Source organism: Anas acuta, chromosome 10 (assembly GCF_963932015.1).
Source record: "Anas acuta chromosome 10, bAnaAcu1.1, whole genome shotgun sequence".
Lineage (NCBI taxonomy): Eukaryota > Metazoa > Chordata > Aves > Anseriformes > Anatidae > Anas > Anas acuta.
The window spans coordinates 1616768-1635415 of NC_088988.1; the positions used below are offsets into that span (position 1 = coordinate 1616768).

At 55.0% G+C, this 18648-nt stretch overlaps 1 protein-coding gene across 2 annotated transcripts in view; it reads right to left on the bottom strand.

Annotated features, from left to right (window-relative positions):
- Nucleotides 1–17105, bottom strand: part of ACSF3 (acyl-CoA synthetase family member 3) — a 53709-nt gene extending 36604 nt beyond the window's left edge. For both annotated transcript variants that reach the window (XM_068693238.1, XM_068693239.1), the window contains exons 1-5: nucleotides 16938–17105; nucleotides 13249–13980; nucleotides 11714–11869; nucleotides 2484–2638; nucleotides 1823–1968 (exon numbers count right to left, since the gene is read on the bottom strand). In XM_068693238.1, the coding sequence (XP_068549339.1) occupies nucleotides 1823–1968; nucleotides 2484–2638; nucleotides 11714–11869; nucleotides 13249–13980; nucleotides 16938–17090 (1342 nt within the window). In that variant the 5' untranslated portion in view covers nucleotides 17091–17105. The remainder of the gene's footprint in view (nucleotides 1–1822; nucleotides 1969–2483; nucleotides 2639–11713; nucleotides 11870–13248; nucleotides 13981–16937) is intronic.
- Nucleotides 17106–18648: the final 1543 nt, after the last annotated feature.

The window sequence follows — 18648 nt, forward strand, 5'->3', positions numbered from 1 at the left end:
ATTATCTATTTGCTGGCCCCTTCAATATGGTTTAAGGCACCGAGGGCTGCTGAGGCCCAGCCTCCACCATGGTGAGCTGCTGGCAGAGAGGGGCGGCCACCAGGCTGCTGCAAACGAGGAGTCCTCTGCTGCTTAGCCACATTTGTGGCATTATTTTTTTAAAATAAAGCTTTGGGCAGCGCGTGGGGCTGCGGTCAGCCACTGGCTAGCACCTTTCCTATAACACTCAGTCCTGTCTGAGTTCTTTTTTGCAGTAAGCTCACTGTTCCTCCTGCTCCAGGCACTGTCCCCAGCCGACTGCTGTATTTCTCAGCTGAGTCGTTCACACTGGGTACTCTGCTGTACCTGGTGACCTTACATCCTAGTCTCTAATGGGGTACTATATCAAAAGCTTTTCACAGCTCTGGTAAATTATGCCTCAGCTTCACCCATCTGCTTCCCAACTGACAATTCCTGAAATAAATTAATCAAGCCTATTCAATTATAGCCCTCTGCCTGTAAGGTCTCTGGCTGATCCACACCTTTGTCAGATTCTTCTCTCTCCCTTCTGAAGGAAGGGCAGCCTTTATACCCAGCCCCTCTGCTCGCAGCTCTATCAGGTTATTTGTCCCCAGGTCCCCTGCAGACCCCAGTACTGCCAGAAACTATGCACTGGCTTTGCTTGGGAGCACATGGACCCAGCTCCAGAATAAAGAATTTCCTGCCCTTCCTTCATTTCTGACTTCCCACCTTTGGTCTTATTTCCTTTCTTCCTTTGTCTCCTGGGAAATGTATAGAGCCTCTACTCATTGCCCCTACTTAAAGAAAAAGCAAACATCACCAGGCTGTGGGGACGAGCATTACAGTCACTCTGCAGAAGTAAACCATGGTTCGTATTTCATGTTGCCCCCAAGCTGTTCTCAGGTTCAGAGCCAGTGCTGGGCGAAGCTGTGGCTTCTCCTCTCCCTGTGCAATCCCTTCAGGGGCACAGGTGCCACAAGCAGTCAGGACAGGGGTGCTGTGGGAAGCCACAAGGCACAGGACAGGCCCCCCGGGTAACAACAGTCCCCCGAGAGACCAAAACGATGCATATGGTGCCATGCGTGTGCAGACAGCATGTGGGGAGGAGAAGGTGGCATAGTGGTGGGCTGGGTTGCTTGGCAGACAGATGGCCACGTTTTTAACCAAAGGGAGGGTGGGGGCATTTTATATTTTTAATGTTTTAGATCAATTTATTTCTAGGTTACATAAAACTACAGATATTGAGGAGTCACCAAGTGTAGCTAGGAGAAGTGAGGGAAGACAAGGAGAGAACAGAGCCAGGGTGTACAACGAGGTGTGACAATTTCTAATTCTTGAAGAGTTAAGGAACTTGCACTAAAATAAGAGTGAGCAGACATCCTATTTTAAATGTTCAGTACTGATTGGTAGGACATGAGCTGCTCTGTGGAGAACCCTGTGTCAACACCCCACACAGATACAACTTCATAAAGCAGAAGCTGAAGATGCAGACCCATCACCGTGCTTGAACTCACGAAGACTTTGGAAATCGTAAAGCATCCAATATGGACCCTGCTTCTAGAACAGACCTAGCCTGGCTGCTTGGGCCAACTTCCACCACTGTGAGCTCTGCACGCACAGCTTTGCCAAGGCACCATGGGCAGTAATCCCAGGGAAAGCTGCCAGCCGCTTCCCACACACTCATGGCCTCTCCTGGCTTCCCAATGCCAGCTCCTCTCCCAGCACCGTTGTTCATACCATAGCCCACTCCTGAATTATGGTAAATGGTGAATAATTCACAGCAAAACACCTCTGAACTGAGTCACCCTCTTGAGACTCCTACCTGGGACACGGACTCCATGCAAAGGGTTAGAAAGCGCCATCCCAATCTCCGTCATCCCATACCTCTCCAGCAGCGTGTGCCCAGTGATGCTCTTCCACTTCTCCAGGACAGGCACAGGCAGGGCTGCGGAGCCTGATACCATCAACCTGCACAAGAAACACCACAAAAGAAAGCATCCAAGATGACCTTTGCTCCAGGGAATTTGCATTTGAACACAAGGCTACACGAAGAACACTCCTACATAAAACCTTAAGACACAAGTTCCCAAAGCCTTTAACCAGTACCAAAGATATCCCCACATACAGACGATTCTCTGTCTGATATGGATTTTAAATTTAGACGGGACTGACTCCTAAAAGAGATGCTGCAGCACAAGCTTGGTTTGCGGGATGAAGTCCTTACTTTTGTGTTACGTAGGGTGACACATACAGTAAGCATGCAGACCCCTTCTGGCTTTATCATGCACGAGTGGCTCATAATTAAATAATGTCACCCCCGTTCTTGTCAGGGAGACACTAAAGCACTCCAACCTGCCTGGAAGTGCAGAGAGGTAAAGCCAAAGAGAAAATTTGCAGATCCCCTGGTACGACAGCCACCAGCAGCCCCTGCCTGGTGCAGAGCTGAGAGGTGGAGGTGGTGCAGGGGGGCAGTGCTCACCTACCTGATGTTCTCCTGGCAAAAGGCACGCACAAAGTCCTGGACCTGTGGCTGAGAGAAATGCTTGTCGTAATACTCTATCAGCTTGGCATAGATGGTGGGCACTGCCATGAAGACGTTGACATGGGGAGCTTGGGTGCTTAGGAACTTCTTCCAAACCTAGAAAGGAAGCAAAGACATATATAAAAATGCAACTCGATGTAAAATGCAGAGGGAAGTGATGGTCGGCACTGTCAGCACCAACTCCTCAGTGCTTTTGAAGAGGTTCACAAGCAGGGGCTCTGCAAGCAATCCACCACAGCCCACCATGACTCGTTTATGGTGCAAAGGGAAATGAAATACAGGAATGAACAGACTTGTCCACAGCAAAGCCACCCTGGGCTGGTCAGAAACAGCCAAACCTCAGACCCAGGGTGCTGCCGAGGGATTCTGGCAAGTGCAAACGTCTGTGCCAGGCACCTCACCCACATCCAGAACAAAAGGAACCGTTCCCAAAAGGAACGGTCCCTGTAGGACCAGTTCTCCAGCTACAGCTCCCGCTAACCTGCAGGAACCATAAACTGGGTCAAATTCCAGGAGCCAGCTCTGCTGGAGAGGAATGAAGAACCAGTGACCCCGGCTCCACCTGGGAGCAGTCAGCAGCAGGGAGCGGGCATAAATATTGCAATCAGGCCCGTTTCTTCCACACACCGTCGCTCTTCCCCCTAGGTAAGCTCTCCCCAGGACAGGAACGCTGCAAAGCCATCAATAAATAAAAGGCTACGGCCCTCTCAGCCTCGATGCTGGCTGCCTCCTTCCCTTCTCCCTGCTCCTGCCCCGCTGGTGACAAATGTATTTCCTAACCGCTCCTGACACCGCGGCCGCCTCTCCCCTCCCTCCCGGCGCACGCTCAGCTGCACACAGGCACGTGCGGCGGTGGAAAAAAGCCCTGAATTGATTGAAGGTGAACAAGTGCTTCTCCTTCATGCTGTCACCCTGGCTGCTGGTGCGCTCTGCCCCTTTCCCCTCCGTCCTGCTCGCTCGGGCTCCATTTCATCGCTTTCTACTCCACCGCACCGGCGCCTCCTCTCCCCGCGCGCCCTCTCTCCCCGTCGTCTCTCACTTGGCTGCTTCAGAACAATCAGCTCCTGTGGAAACCCGCCAGCACCACGGTGTTATTCTTAATACAGCAGGACACGTCCAACAAAGGCACCATCCCACCCAAGAGGGGAGCGCCTGCTGCCTCCCAGCGCAGCCAGCCCCCGACGGGACCAAATGGCACGGGTTGGGAACCCACCAGGCACAAAGGGCCATGACCTAAGGGCACCTCCAGCCCCTTCCAGAGTCCCAGGAGCTGGGACACAAGCAGTGTAAGCCCCGCTTGGCATCAGGGAAAGCAGAAGAGGGATGCAATTTGCCCAGGTTGATGGGGTGATGTGTCCAGAGGGGCACATTGCACTCCCTGTTGGAGACGCATTGGCGCAGCCGTGCCCTGACACTGCGGTGCTCCCGAGCTGGGAGCTGTGGGATCTTCAGTGCAGAGCACCATGGGCTGTGGTCCTGAGCTCCAGCAGCAAGGTCTGCTGCTTTTCTTGCTCCGGGAACCCAGAGAGATGGTGCCAGGCAGTGCGTTTCAGAGCGTGAGAGCAGCTGAGAGTGGCCGGTGCTGGCAGTGGGCTTGAAAATACCCCACCTCCCCAAAACATCCCACAAAACAAGGCAGAACAGGCAAAGCTGCATTCAGAAGGATCTAACGCCTGCTATATTCCTTCCAGCCTCTTTCCCCAAAGATGTTTTTCTCTTCAATCCCCCTGGTATTTCTCCCATCTGAGGCAGCAGCACGGACAAGGACATCTCCAAAGCCGGGGGCTGAACCCAGGGACCCGCTCCGCTCCCCCTGGTGGTCCCGAGAGCCTTGCCTCGGGCAGGGAGAGACAGGTGATGGCAAGCAGGGATCAGGACCGTGCCAAAGGGAGACAGACACTTGGGGCTGTTCGATCCTCACCGTGTGATTTGCCTTCAGAAGCTCAGAGCAGCTGTGGGGAGAGCGGGCAGCCTTCCAGGCTGCCTGGCCACGCAGCAGAATTATTTTCGCATGCGTTTGGATTTAAAAAAAAAAAAAAAAAAAGGGAAAACAGAAAACCACACACAAAAACATCACTCCAAAATACGGCAGACCTCTCCTGCACCCCAGAACTCCCTGTCCTCGCACATCTGCTCAGCTCCTGCCCCAGATAAAATCCTCTGTAGGCCCCCCCAGCGATGGGAGCAGCTCCTTCTGTGTCAGTCCGGCTCGCCCCAGCAACAGCCCCTTCCTGAGGATAAGCAGCTGCCTTTGGATTCGTGCCACCAGCCACTGCTGGGGCGATCTGCTGACAGCCAAACATCTCCACCTGTTCTGCTGCTGCTCAGCCAAATCTGGATCCCAAGCATGTGTTTTAACGGCACTAATCACCACGCCGCGGTACAAAGCTGGCACTCCCGAGCCCTGCGCAGACCCAGAGGCGTCCAGAGGGCTTGTCGCTGCCCAGCCAGCTGAAACAGCTATTTCTGTTTTATAACTATAACTTCACGGTTTAAGGGAAGGATCTGGGAAAGCCTCGTTACCTGGGACTAATCAATCAAGCCTGGGACTTGGACGGCCTCCAGCGAGAGGCCAGCTCTGCCCTCCCCGCACGCGGCACCCTCCGATGCTGTCAGGTTTGGAGCAGCACGCTCCATCTCTCCCTCTCCGTTACCCTACGTGTCACTGTCACCACATCCATTACCTGTGGATGGGATATTGGCAGCCCTCACTCCGTTTTTTTTTGCTCACCTGATACTCTCTGCTCAGAAATGCCAGCTCCAGCTGGAAGCCCACCAGCCTGGGACCGGGCACAGCTCAGCGGGGTTGGGACCGGGGCTGCAGCTTGGCAGAGTCCTCTGGCCAAATGCTGAGCCTTCAAAACCATCAGGAGAGCCCAACGTGCAAGGGAAGCACCAGCCTTCAGATGGAGGATGTTCAAGAGATGGTGCGGAGCAAACCAGAACTCTTTTTATAGTTAAAAAGGGTGATAAAACAAAATGTTTCTCACTGTAAGAAAGGGAATAGCTCTCTATCAGCAATAACAGGAGCAAAAGCCCAAGGCAGGCACACAGCACTGTTGGCTCACAGGTCAGGGCTGCCCGAGCCAGCAAAGAAGCAGAGGACCTTCTGTTCCCAAGAGCCTCCTGACATTCCTGATTTTCCTCCCCTCCCACTGCACAAAAGCATATCTGGGCGATTCCATGGGCTGGCCAGTGGGATTTTGCCATCAGTAAGTGAAAAAAAAAAAAAAAAAGAAAAAAAAAAAGAGAAAACGACACCAGCGGGTACAAAACAATCCCAGGGAGGCGAAGCTGCAAGATTTTCCCACGTATTTCTTACAGCACGCAGATGGCACGATGGTGAGTGAGGCCGGAGGAGCAGGCAAGCTGCTGCTCCAAGAGATCGCCCTTCCCTGCAGCAGCCTCCCAAACCTGCGTCCAGATCTGCCAGCACCACCCGAAGGAAGAGATGCAAACAGGGTAGAAAAGGAAGAAAATATTTTTTTCTTCCTTTGCAGAGCCCTTGCCTTCAGAGGGAAATGTGCAAGGACAAACTAGCCAGAAAGCACCAAATCTGTCAGTACCTGGGCACCTTCTAATGGTGGCAACGACCATAAAACGTGCTAAATCCAGCCAGACTTTGCCTGGTGCAGGGCTCCAGAAGCAGCTGGCAGAGATTCACACAGAAATGCCTAAAAGCTGCAAAGAAAGTGCCTATCAGCATGGATTTTCCCATCAACCCCAAGCAGATAACAGACAACGTGCGCCGCTACCTCTATTGACACATGCGGCAGCTCCCCTTCTATAAAATTGCGGTATCATTTTCAGTTGTTATCGGATTTTTTTTTAAACCTTTTCAGGAGTAACAATATCCCTAATGCAAGGTTAAATCGTCCCTTTGCATCCCTCCTGAGCTGGGAGCTGGCTCTGTGCTCCGCATCGATCCGTGCCGCGCCAGCCCACAGCCACATCCACGGGACCCCGGCCCTAATAGCGGGGGCAGAGAGCTCCCCCCGAGCCTGCAGGGGCACGGGGAAGGGAAATCGGGGCTGAACACCCCCATCCGACACCGCTTTCCCCCGAGTGGAGGGCAGACAGATGCAGCAGAATCCCGGAGAGCCGCGGTGGGAGCTCTGCCTTCTCCCCGCCGCCGCCACCCGGGTTTGCGCAGGAGCAACGTGCAGAACTGGAAACGTTCCTCTCTTCAAAGGGAAATTGGGCCCTCGGTGGCTCCAGCTCCTGTTTGTTATAACCCCGAACTGTTTGCGCTCCGCATGACTCTGGTTTTAATCATTTATTCATCAGCGTGGCTTGATGGCCCCTCTGCATTCCAGTCTGAAGCTTTTAAACCCTCGCTACGCTGTAGGCATACTGAGAGGAGCAAGTGCTTTCCCTGGGACCCGGGAATATAAGTAAATATGACAGGCTCTGGTTCCATTTTTTTTATTTTTCCCCACACACATCAAAAGCCATTACTCCGTAACAGATGCTGAGGACAGACGGCAGATCTGGGGAGACGTGAAGAAAAACTATAACTTTTTAAAGCCAGGTCTGCGCGAAGCGATCAAACGTAATCCGTTCACCAGTGACCCGCTCCTCCCTCCACCAGCTCCTCTTTGAGTCTGCAATAAAATTACTCCTCTGAAGCCTCCGATTAATGGATGAAAAGACAATTGCCTTCCTCCAGCTGAAGCAGGAGGAAAAGCACAACCCCCAGCGCCCCGAGAGCACCACCTTTTCCATGCTTGGTTACTGGAGACGGGCATCCTGTGCTCGGAGTTGCCTTGATTTTAAAAATAGACTCAGGAGGGCTGATGCTTGCCGAAGTGACAGATCCGGGGGAGAGGCTTGGTGCTGTGCTGTGTGCTTCTCCCTGCAGGCGACGGTGACTGCCGTGCTCAGGATGTCCCCGCGCAGCCCAGAGAGGCTTCCCCTAATCTGGTTGGCACGGATAGCAGCAGCTAGAGGGGCAGCACCCTGCTCACAGCTGTATCAGCCCGCTGGGCTTCAGGAGGAAGCCTGCAGGTGTCCGAGACAGGGAATAACCCTACAGTGCTCCAGTGACCCCACACACAATGCAAAGCCTCGGGGCATTGGGGCTGCAGCACCCTCCCACCGCGTGTGGGAGCTGCCGCACGTGAACGCAGCCCCAAACCGAAATCACAGGAAAGATGAACAATTTTGATGGCCAGCGAAAAGCAGGACAGGATTTTCAGAGGGCTTGTTCCTTGGAGGCACCTGAAGTCAGACGTGCCGTGGTGCTGGCACCGAACCAGCAGCCCCTCTTGGAACTGCAGGGCGATAAATCTGCACCCCGGCACGTTTACCAGCCCAGTGGCTGCGGGGCACAGCCACGGCTGTCATCCTGCAGGAGGCACATTGCAGCTCAGAACCTGCCCAGCAGAGCCCGACGGGCAGCCCACACCACCACCAGGTCACGCAGAGTTGAGGTTTGTAGAAGCTCACTGGAGTATGCTTTTTTTTTTCCGTCGTGGTTTTGATAATTTTTATTCCACCCCTACGCCGAAGACTGAAAAGAGCCACCAGGAGCCGAACTCGTGTTCAGCACAAATTCCTCCGAGGCTGACTCAGAGGTGGCCCAAGGCAAAGACAAAAAGTTTCTGTTGTCCAAACACGGGATGGATCCTGCAGAGCAGCAGCTGCAGGATCTGGGAGGGGGGGATCTCTGGGGAAGGGGTGCTCTGTGCCTGCTGGGTGCAAACCCCGAGTGCAGAGAGGTCTCCAAGGAAGAATGTGCAATCGGGGGCCTCCTCTGCTCCCCAGTGGGCAGCAGGCTCGTGGAGAACCCATTCCTTCAGCACAGACATCAGTAACCTCCCTCCTCCTCTGGCCACCAGTTTAGGCACACACAGAAATACCAGTGCCTTTAAATTTTCTAGCCCTGCACAACACAAACGGGGCAGGCCTTTGAAAGTGGGAAACGCCGGCTGCCTGCAAACAGCACGGTGCAGCTGGAGGAGAAAACTCAGCCTGGAAGGCAGTTCTGACGGGAGGGAGGACGGTTTAGGGCCGCTCAGGCTGCAGCCCTGGCTTCAAAGCATGTTTCTGCCCTCCCGGTTCTCACGCTTTGCCGAAAACAAAAATAACATCAGAGCTGCCTCTGCCCCACACAGCTGCTGGGAGGAACGAGCTCTCAGAAGCCGCTCTCCTGCCTGCTGCCAGTCCACGTGCCCACGGCAGCAGAGACGTGGCTGTGCTCTGTGATTTTGGGTGATTTTGGGGTCGGGGCTGCCCTTTCTGAGCAGCAGACACACTCCGGGAGCACTGAGTGCTGCTCCCACAGCCCCAGGGGGCACCCAGCAGAGGCACGCTGCAGCCCGAGCAGCACCAGGGGACTTGTGCACCACGTATGAGACTGTTGGAAATTAAGGGTCCGTTTATAAGCCCGTTATTAATAAATGATTAATAGATGCCGCCGTATTTTTTAATAACTTACAATAAAAAGATGCTGCAAAAAGCTTAAGCAAGACAGTCCTAACAGATGGTGCTATAAAGTGAATTATAACATGTACAGTAGCTAGTGCAAAGTAATGGATGTCCTCATTTAATAAAAAGAATCTGATTTTATGCAGCAACTTTCACGCTTGAGGCATCTCAATACGCTTTAATGAGCCCTGGTGGCCTCGGCAATAGCTCGCACGCAGCCTTGGCCATCAGGTGCTGTTTTAGCACGAGAGCGGCTGTTGGTCAGGACTCGGGGGTTATTCTGCAATCTTGCTTTTTAACCTTTCCTTGGACGGCTCCCAAAAGCAGCCGGGAGGGCCTGAAAGGTGCCACCTCCTAACACTGCGCTGCAGGGGACGACAAACAAGCCTCGGTCCGGGGCTCGCAACGCCTTCCAACTGAGAAAAAAAAAAAAAGAGCGCTGTTACCGCCACCGAAACCAGACTGGCATCTGTATCTGCCTATAAGGCACGCCACAAATTATGTAATTTAATAAACACTGTAATAATAAAGTATTTATTTTGTATAATGAAGTGTTAGTGATTAGAAACCAAACACACATTGGGCATGCTGCTGCGGTTTCTCTTGAACCCATGCCAGTATCACTCAAGGCTAAATATGTCTGCAGCAGGTTGAGAGTAAGTTCCTAGCCTTGTTTTGATCAGCCTGTCAAGTGTTTTAGCTGCCATTCGGGTTTCTTTATATCACACTATAATTGGCTGCTTTCTCAAGGTGCAACGAAGAGAAAAAGCACACAGCAAAACTCGGGCTCCTTGTGCAAAATCCTCCGCTGAAACTCCGCTGCCTTTCTGCAAGCTGATTTCGGCAGCAAAGGGCATTTTGTAAACAGCTGGTGGAAATAGACTGCAACTGAAAGGCAGCTTGCATTAAACTCCACAAGAAAGCCTTATTTACCCTCGTGTGCTTTCTTTGTAGTGCCGATCAAACCACTTTCGGCTCCCAGGGGAGGCCCTCGGAAAAAAAATAAAGGGAATTAAAAAAAATAGAAAAGCAAGTGACGTCCTTCAGAGCCCGGACGCACCCGAGAGCTCTCGGCACGCTGCGGCAGGGGCGCTTACCCTGAGCCCTCCCTGCCCAAGTTCATCCCCCAGGGCCAGCCGGGCTCCCTCCAGCTCTGTCCTCGCTCGCCCTTGGCTGTGGGTCCGGCGGAGATGCTTTGATCAGAGGCAGCTCGCAGGCATCCCGCTCCCCGGCACCTGAACCCATCCTTCAACGTCAGCTCATCGATTCGCGGATGTCAGGGAGAGAGCGGAGAAAAACACAAGGGTGGAAGGGACAATCCATCACCGGTGGCACAGGACGTGGAGAAACGCGCCCTCCAGAGGGCTTGGCTTTGCTTCCAGGCTATCGGCACGCTCCTCTGCCAAAACACCAGCTGCCTCCGAGCATCGCTGGGGCTGGACAAGGCTCTGAGCCCTGGGTTTGGAGGGGCACACACACCTCCCTGCTGCACCCCGGGCTGCGAGCACGGACAGGGCTTCTTGGGCTGACACCCTAAAGATGAGGGATGGTAAATTTGGTGGTGACTATGGAACAGAGAGCACTGGCTGCCAGGAGACCTTGCTGCCCTCCTCTACAACAGCATCCTACCCAAAAAAACATAAATGCAGGGCTGCCCCTCTGGGATCCTGGGGCTGCTCCCCTCAGAAGGGCTGCTGCTCAGCCAGCAGTGGGGTTTTCAGGTGTCAGGGCCATCTTGCAGCGAGAAGGGAAGCATGCCTTTTCGGTGGTTGCTTCTCTGAGAGGCAGAAATAAGTAACCAAGAATCACGTGGCCCTGCAGCCGCTCAGATCAGAGCCTGGGCTCGCTGTAGAGCAGCATCAAAGGCTTTTGGGTGTATCCTTCACACTTGCACTTTGTCCCTTTGGCGTGACAAGGCTGCCTGGCACACTTCATCCTCTCTTTAGCTCTGCTATCTGCCGCCGTGGGCAAGGAACAGAAGGGAAGCAGAGCACCAAGCCTGGAGTTTCCTGCCTCAGCTGGAAAACATTCAGTGCAGTACAGGCGTGCTTATACGTAAGGTTTCCCTCCTGCCACCTTTCCTTCAAAGCTGCAAGCAGCTCTCAATTTGCAAACTCTCACTTCTATTGCCGAGCCTAAATTGACAGATCTGTTAACACTTGTACCTCTGTAGATGAAGAGCAACATTTCTACGTTGACAAGTATTAGTATTTCTCTTACCTGGGCTGCAAGAAATTCTAAAGCCCGCGTGCTGTCATGTAAAGTAATACAAACATCGAGGACAGAAGATTGGAATGGAAAACGCAAGCTACTAAAAATGAAATATCCAACAAACAGCATAGCTCCAGGCAGCACGGTGCCAACATGCAGGGGAAAAATCTAATATTTCCACCTTTCTTCTCGGTGCTAGAAAATTAACAAGCCCTATTCCAGGTGCTGATGCTCTTAGCGGGTGTCTGGAAGTGCCCCCCCATGACCCAAGACCCCCAGCACATCGAGGACGGGCAGCGCGGCGTTACCATGACGTATGTCACACTCAAGCAACTTGTAACCTCCAAAGAGCGCGTTTACCCCAGACCGAGCACCCAACTGAAAGTGGTTTTTAACAGTTTGTGAACCGCATGCAGCCGGTAGCTAAAGAGGCTGGAATTGTTTAGGAACTTATTTCCAAAGTTGCTCTAATTACAATGCATGGGGTCTCACTGCTGAATCTCAAAGACAACACAATCCCTCCAGGCTTACCATCTGTGCGCTGAATTCGGGTAACATGATGCATGTCGCTCCCACCCAGAGAGGACAGAGCAGCTTATTGATCACCCCGTGGACATGATGTAAAGGCAGCACGTGCAGAATCACATCCTCCTTCTTCCACTCCCATTTTTCAACCAGCCCCGTGGTCTGCAGAAGAAGACATACAAAGCAGCGTCAGGGCAGGACAGCCTCTCCCAGCCACGATCCCCCGTGCGCAGCTGGTGGCAGAAACCCCAGAACAAGGCTTAGGCTCAGAGATTTATTCTTCAGGGTCAGCAGGAGCAAAATTACCACCACAAACAGAACACCAGAGGAACAGCTTCTGCATCTTTTTGTTATATGTGTTAATTTACATCGATGGCCTTCCTTGCGACTGAGGAAGATAAGTTGTAAATGCTCCAGTAGGACCCACAAAATTATTAGCCTGCTGCTGCACAGCCAAGGATGGCAGAAACATTAACCCAAAACTTAAGTTTTCCAGAAGGCAGCTGACATGGTTTGGACACTGATGACACTGCTCTTCTAGCATGTGGAAGGGATAACTGGTGGGAGCAGGAAATCAGTGTCTCAAAGAGAAAATAGTAAAATAATAATAAATCAGACGTCTAGATAATTATCCCTTCATAACAGGGCATTTTAAAGTGTTAGGCCTCACGCTTCTGGGTAGAACAACGTCCTTCAGGGCCCAACATCAGCAACTGGAGAGCTTATTTCCAGCTCTCTAAAAATAAAAAAAGCATTCGGAGGGTGGAATTCAGCCGTGCCATTCACAGCCCTCTCCCACAGGGCAGGGAGCAGGTTTCAGCCTCTCTGCGAGGCAGCACAAAAGACAGCTCTGGCTTCGGCTGCCTCCCAGATGATCAGCATATTTGCGAGGGAAGGGATTCTTCGCCCGATATAGCCGAGTGCTGCCTCTATCCATCAAGGCTCTCCCACCACGCCCGGCGCTGCAGTATCTGCATCCGTAGTGGCGCGAGCTTGAGGACGTGTCCGTGAGGCCCGGTGTATTCCCTGCCCTTTTTCCCTAATGGCATGAGCCTCTCTGTTGCAGGCAGCGATAACAAACCGGTGAGGCAGTCAGCAGGCTCGTTCAAACTTTTAATTCCTTTTGGCTCGGAGAGCTAATGGATTTTTTTGCCTTGGGGATATATGGCTAAATAATGCACAGACTTCACGCGGTACGGTGCTGGGCTGGGCTAAGTTATACCCCAATTATGGGCAAAGATACTTTCCTAGTGGCAGGGAAGAAAAGAAAATTGCAAAGAAAGCAGTCCTACAACAGGTCTCACCCCTTCTGCTTTCCAGGAAAGGAGGGAGACCTGGCCCTGGCACAGCACGAGGGTCAGAGCCTCAGGCACCAAGCTGCATGTGCTCACACCAAAAGCATTAAGGACTTGGAAGGCACAGCCCCTGTGCAGAAATTAGGTCACACTCGGGTGTTTTGTGCCTCACAGCCCCAAATCACCTGTGAGGGCCAAAGCCTCTGCAACTCAACGTGAGCATTGCAGAGAGAAAGCAGCACTCACCACGGCCTGCACGTTCTCATGGGTGCTGAGGACCCCTTTCGGTCTTCCCGTGGTCCCACTTGTGTAGATTATCATGGCTCCCCTGTCTTTCCAGGAGGCACAGGACGCCAAGGGCACGTCTTCCACCGCTGTGTGACTTGCAGACCCATCGCCACCAGCCTTAGGAAGTGGCAGAAGTGGGACTCCCAGCTTCTCAGCACTGGGGGCTATTTTCCCCACGTATTCCTCTGCTGCGATGACGAGCGCGCTCTGCGAGTCCTGGATCACGTACTCCAGCTCCTGCACGGGGTGCTTCTTGTAAAGGGGCACGGCTATGCCTCCGCTCATCCAGGAAGCCCACTGGGCAACCACGTACGAGGCATCGTTGGGGCACAGAAACGAGATCCTCTCCTCCTCCAAGTCCCTGCTGGAGCACCCCAGGACCCTACAGATCTCCTGCGACAGGCGCAGGCTCTGGCGGAAGAGGTCCGTGTAAGTGTGCTCACCGTGTTGGTCAACGATGGCGATTTTATCACCAAAAGTCAAAGCCCTAGTGAAGACGGGGGCAGCGTCACGGCTGCTGGCTGCCCGTGAGGTTCGCAGCCCCCGGTGGGGACAGGCAGCCCCCTTCTGCCCACGCAGCCACCACCGGCACCGCTGCAAGTCACGGCCGAGGCGTCGGAGGGGCCAGCTCGCCGGGGGGAAGAGCAGGGAGCCCAGCATCCTGCCAGCAGCTCTTGTTTTGAAGTGATCCTGCAGAAAGCAATTATAGGAACAGATAAGTCTGAGCAGCAATTACCCAGGGGTTCATCCCCACCGAGGAAAAGTGGCAGCCTTCATTTGAATAATACCCACTGTATTATTAATGCTTCTGCTTCATTCTGCTGGATCCCCAGCGTGCTTGGCCCTGCCCAGATGGAGCAGGAGGCAGAGCCCCATCCCTCCGCAGCCTCCACATCCCCAAGAAACACTTTAACTTAAATTATGAAGCAGTTTTCATCAATCAGTAATATCAGAACACTGAATAATGGCTACTTGAGGTGCTGTCCTAACTCGATTTCACCAACATTTAAGGAAATTAAATTACAGGATTAATCAGCTCTCAATTTGCACTTTTAATTGTTTTAGTAAACCAATGCCCGGCTCCAGTGCAGCAGCACAGAGCCAGAGACAAAATCCAAACCTCCTAAATTCTAGCAAGTGGAAACTTGCTGCCCTCAATTCACACCGAGGAACAGGCGAGCGCTCGAGCCCTGCGACCTGACAGCTCATCCATCACAAACGCCGCTTCAGCTCGGGAGCTTTCTTACCCAACAGTCCAACCAAGAGGTTAAATTCACGGGCAGCAGGAGCCCTCGCCACGCAGCTGGTGTTCCCAGCAAGCAGCAGCTGCAGGTTTGTCACCGTGCTGCTCACCGTGCAAGACTTGTGGCATTCGGAGCTGGGCTGAGCATCGGGACAAGCTCAGCCACGGCACCAGCACCAGCCAGAGCTTGACCCAGGCACCTAGCCTGGCCTCTGAGCCTCAGTAAGATTTATCAATGGGGAAAATCCCCAGAAGGGAACTGGAGGGAGAACCAGTGCCGTTAGAGGCTGATCTTTATTAAAGGCCTTCCTTACAGGAAGATCAGGGGCTGGCACAAGCGCTGTGTGTCCTGCCTTTGTGCAGAGGCATCGATCTGCTCGTGAAGATGGTGTAACCGGGGAGAAGCGCTCGAAAACTGCTCTTCACCTCTCTTTTCACCATCCCCTCCCTTTCAAGGGGAAAAGTCTGCAATAGCATCAAGCTCTTGAGCGACAGAGGGCTGAGGAGCTGCCTTAGAAGAATCCCGAGTACCCTCTGCACAGGGCCTGGAGCTCACCCAGAGCAAGCAGAATAATTCGTTTTAGCTAACACATCTTCACCGTACAGAGACTGTCACCATCACCAGCAGGGGAGCAGAGAAGGGGAAAAGCAGGGCCGGGGCAGAGGTTTTACTCCGTTGTTTGTCCAGTGGCTACAATTAAATTCCACCACTGAAGTATATCTCAAGAGGTGCTACGAGGAAATAGCCAAGGACGACAGCTTCTCCTTCCACGGACGCCCTGGTGACAGTACGTGGTGTTTCCTTGATGCTGCCAGTCGTGACTTGATTTTCATAAAATTTTGATAAATATCTGTTAGCGAAATGGCTCGACTCGAACAGCCTCCCAGCTCAGCTTCCCACCATGGGGAGGAGCTGAAACAAAAAGGATTCAGAGAGCCGGCGGCTCCTCAGGGAAGAGCTGGGCGCAGCTTTGCTGAGCTCAGGCTGCTCGGATGCCTCTGCTGACAGCAACAAGTGTTGGCTTGTGCAGAGACGTAGCCGTGAGACCCGCAGACTCTCCCATCCACGTTCAGAGCATTTCTCCCATCGGAAACTGCTCTGCACGTATTTTCTTTTGCATATCAACCTCAATTTCTGCTTCTGCAAAAGAAACTTGTGATTTACTGCGGAAACGTGGGGGGAAAAGCTTTAAACCCAGAGGGTGTTAACCGTGTGTACTCATGACTTGTACCACCAGGATGGAAAAAAACAAAAAGGTCATGACAAAGCTAGCATGACATCTTTCCATTTCTCTGCAGAGACTAAAATATAAAATAGAGAACACGGCCTGAAACCTCAACCGAGTCACCTCCACCCAAGCTGTGCCCAGGGCCGGCTCGTTGGCGAGACGTTCACGTCCCGGACGTTTAAGAGGGGCACTAATGGGAAGTGACCGAGTGCCAGGACCGCGCCGTGCTCCCGGCCAGCGCAGCTAAGTGCACTTGGCACGCTGGCTTTTCCTCGCCAGGCTCCAGAGCAGGTGTTAGCTGCTGCTGCTTCAGAACGGCGGCTTCCAAAAATTGCATTATCCCTGTTCCACCGCAGCGCCAGTCCAGATTTAATGGAACAATAAACGGCAGCGCCTTCAGCCGGGCCTGGGCATTTAGGGGCTTCGCAGAAGTGGTGCTGACTGCGTGTGTGCGCACAGTGACAGGCGCTCGGGATGGCACGAGGAGGGTCACACCGAGGCTGCTTCCTTCACCCTGCTCAGCAATAACCAGCAGCACAAATGTTCCCTGGCTGTGAATACGTGAATTAGGAGCCTGCCACGATGGCAGAGGAGGGCTGTAGCACAGCAGATGGGCGTTTGCTGCCCTAAAGAAGTCAGCTCAGCCCCAATCCCTCTGCGGTGAGGGCAGGGTGGGGAGCTCACGGCACCGTGCAGCCGCTGCTGGGGGCTGTGGTGGTCTCCAGGCTCTGGAGGCAGCAGGGCTGGGAATAAAACCCCAAACCCTGCATCTCCTCCGGGAGGGGAGCACATTACACCTCCTGCACCCCGATGACGACCTCTTCCAGCACTCTGGGAGAACCCCCCCGCCTTACCCCACGGTCCTCCAAGAGCAGAAAGGGGGGGGGGAATGAAATCCTACCGCACGCAGCCAGGACCAGCACAGGGCCCGGCCTCACCCCATGGGAAGCCCCGGGCTGCGGGCAGGGATGGGGGCGGTCGTCACGGTGCCATTAATGCCCCGCCACCGGCAACGCTGCGCCCGCAGCCGCTTCCCGAGCGGCGCCGGTGCACCCCCCCCTGCAGGCCCCGACCAGGCCGCAGAGCAGGGCCCTGCCGTACTGGGCCGTACTGGGCTGTACTGGGCCATACTGGGCTGTGCCCCCCGTCCCCCCGCAGCCCCTGTGAGGCCTCACCTGGAGGCTGCGGCCCCGCGCCCCGGGGGAGCGGTCCGGTAACGAACGGGCGCCGGCGGAAACACCGCGCCGCAACCCACTCGTTCCGCACTTCAAACGTTCCCCCCTCCTCCCGCCCCGCACCCGTTTTATGACGATTTGACCCCAAAACATCCCCGGGGGGGTGTCACAGCGGGGCTCTGACGGCACCGCATCACACGGTGTTATCAGCACGGGGCGCGTGATGTCATGGCGGGGCCGTGACGTCGCGGCCTGCGGGCGCCATTTTGCGCAGGCCGCGCGAGGGCCGGGGCTGGGGAGCAGGAGCGGGGCTGGGGCGTGGGGTGGCGTCGGCGGGGGCCCTGCGGCTCCCCCCTGGGGCCTTCCCCTGCGCCACGGGGCCGTAGCGGGCAGCGGGGCCGACCCCCGCCCACCCCCAGGTGTGTTTCCACCCGGGGGCCGCAGCGGAAGCTGGGCGCCCAGTGCTCGGCTCATCACCACACCAGTTGTCACCACACCACCAGTTGTCACCACACCAGTTGTCACCACACCAGTCACTCCTTTTTGCACAGCCCCTTCCCTGCTGCACGGCTCCCTCCTCGCCATGCAGCCCCCTGCCCGCTGCATAGCCCCGGCCCCGTTGCACGGAGCCATCCCCACTGCACGGCTCGCTCCACGCAGCGTGGCTCCACGTCACGCAGCTCCTGATGGAAAAATCCCTGCCTATTGCACCGCTCCGCATTGCAGGTCACCTTCCCCAGTGCACTGCTCCCCGTTGCACAGCTCCCCAGTGCACGTTTCCCCATTGCACGGCTCCATAGTGCGCAGTTCCGCATCGCACAGCTCCCCATTGCACGGCCCCACATTGCACAGCTCCCCATGGCACAGCTCCCTTCCCATTGCACAGCTCCGTGTTGCACGGCTCCCCGTTGCACATCTCCCCATCTCACAGCCCCCCCGGTGCAGCGATGCTGCTGGGGGGCCCCGGCCACCTTCCCCCCCCAGAGGGCTCGCAGCCACCATGCCCACGTGCCGCCCTGCAGCTGCACCCGCTCCCCACCACCCCGGCCCTGCCGCCTTGCCTTCATTCTCCTTTCTGCACTCACCATCTGTCACTGCCTTCCCTCGGTCCCCAGCCACCGCACGCTGCAGGGATTAACCCCCCCGACCCAGGGGAACAAAGGGGGGGCTCTGGTGGCACCGGGGTGCTGCTGGCCCCAACATCCCTGCGATGGCACGGACAGGGTGCACGGCACGGGGACAGACCTGTGGCAGCCGTGGGGATGTGCACGGGGCAGGACGTTCCTCTGCCCCTCTGGTTTGTGCAGAGACCCCTGATCCGGGGCGGGGGGACACAGCCAGCTGCCCACACGCACAGCAGATGTCCACCCTGCACCACCCTCTGCCGCTCCGTCCCCCGGCACCTGCTGGCCACCAGCCATCTGGACCCCCAAGTCCCTGGGGACGATGCTCAGCGCTGTCCACCCACCTCCACCCCCACTGGGGGCCCCGTGGGACGTGTGGGGATTTTCAGGGACCGGCCACGTCCCCACGCAGCTCCGTGTCCCCACGCAGGCGCCCCGAGGCCACCACGGTTCTCCCCACCCTCCCCGTGGTGGCTGGGGCTGAGCCACGCACCCCGCGCCAGCGGGAGCATCCTCCCCATCGCATTAAGCAGCTTGCTGATTAATTATGGATCCAGCAGAAAGCTTTTATTACATTAGAGTTTACT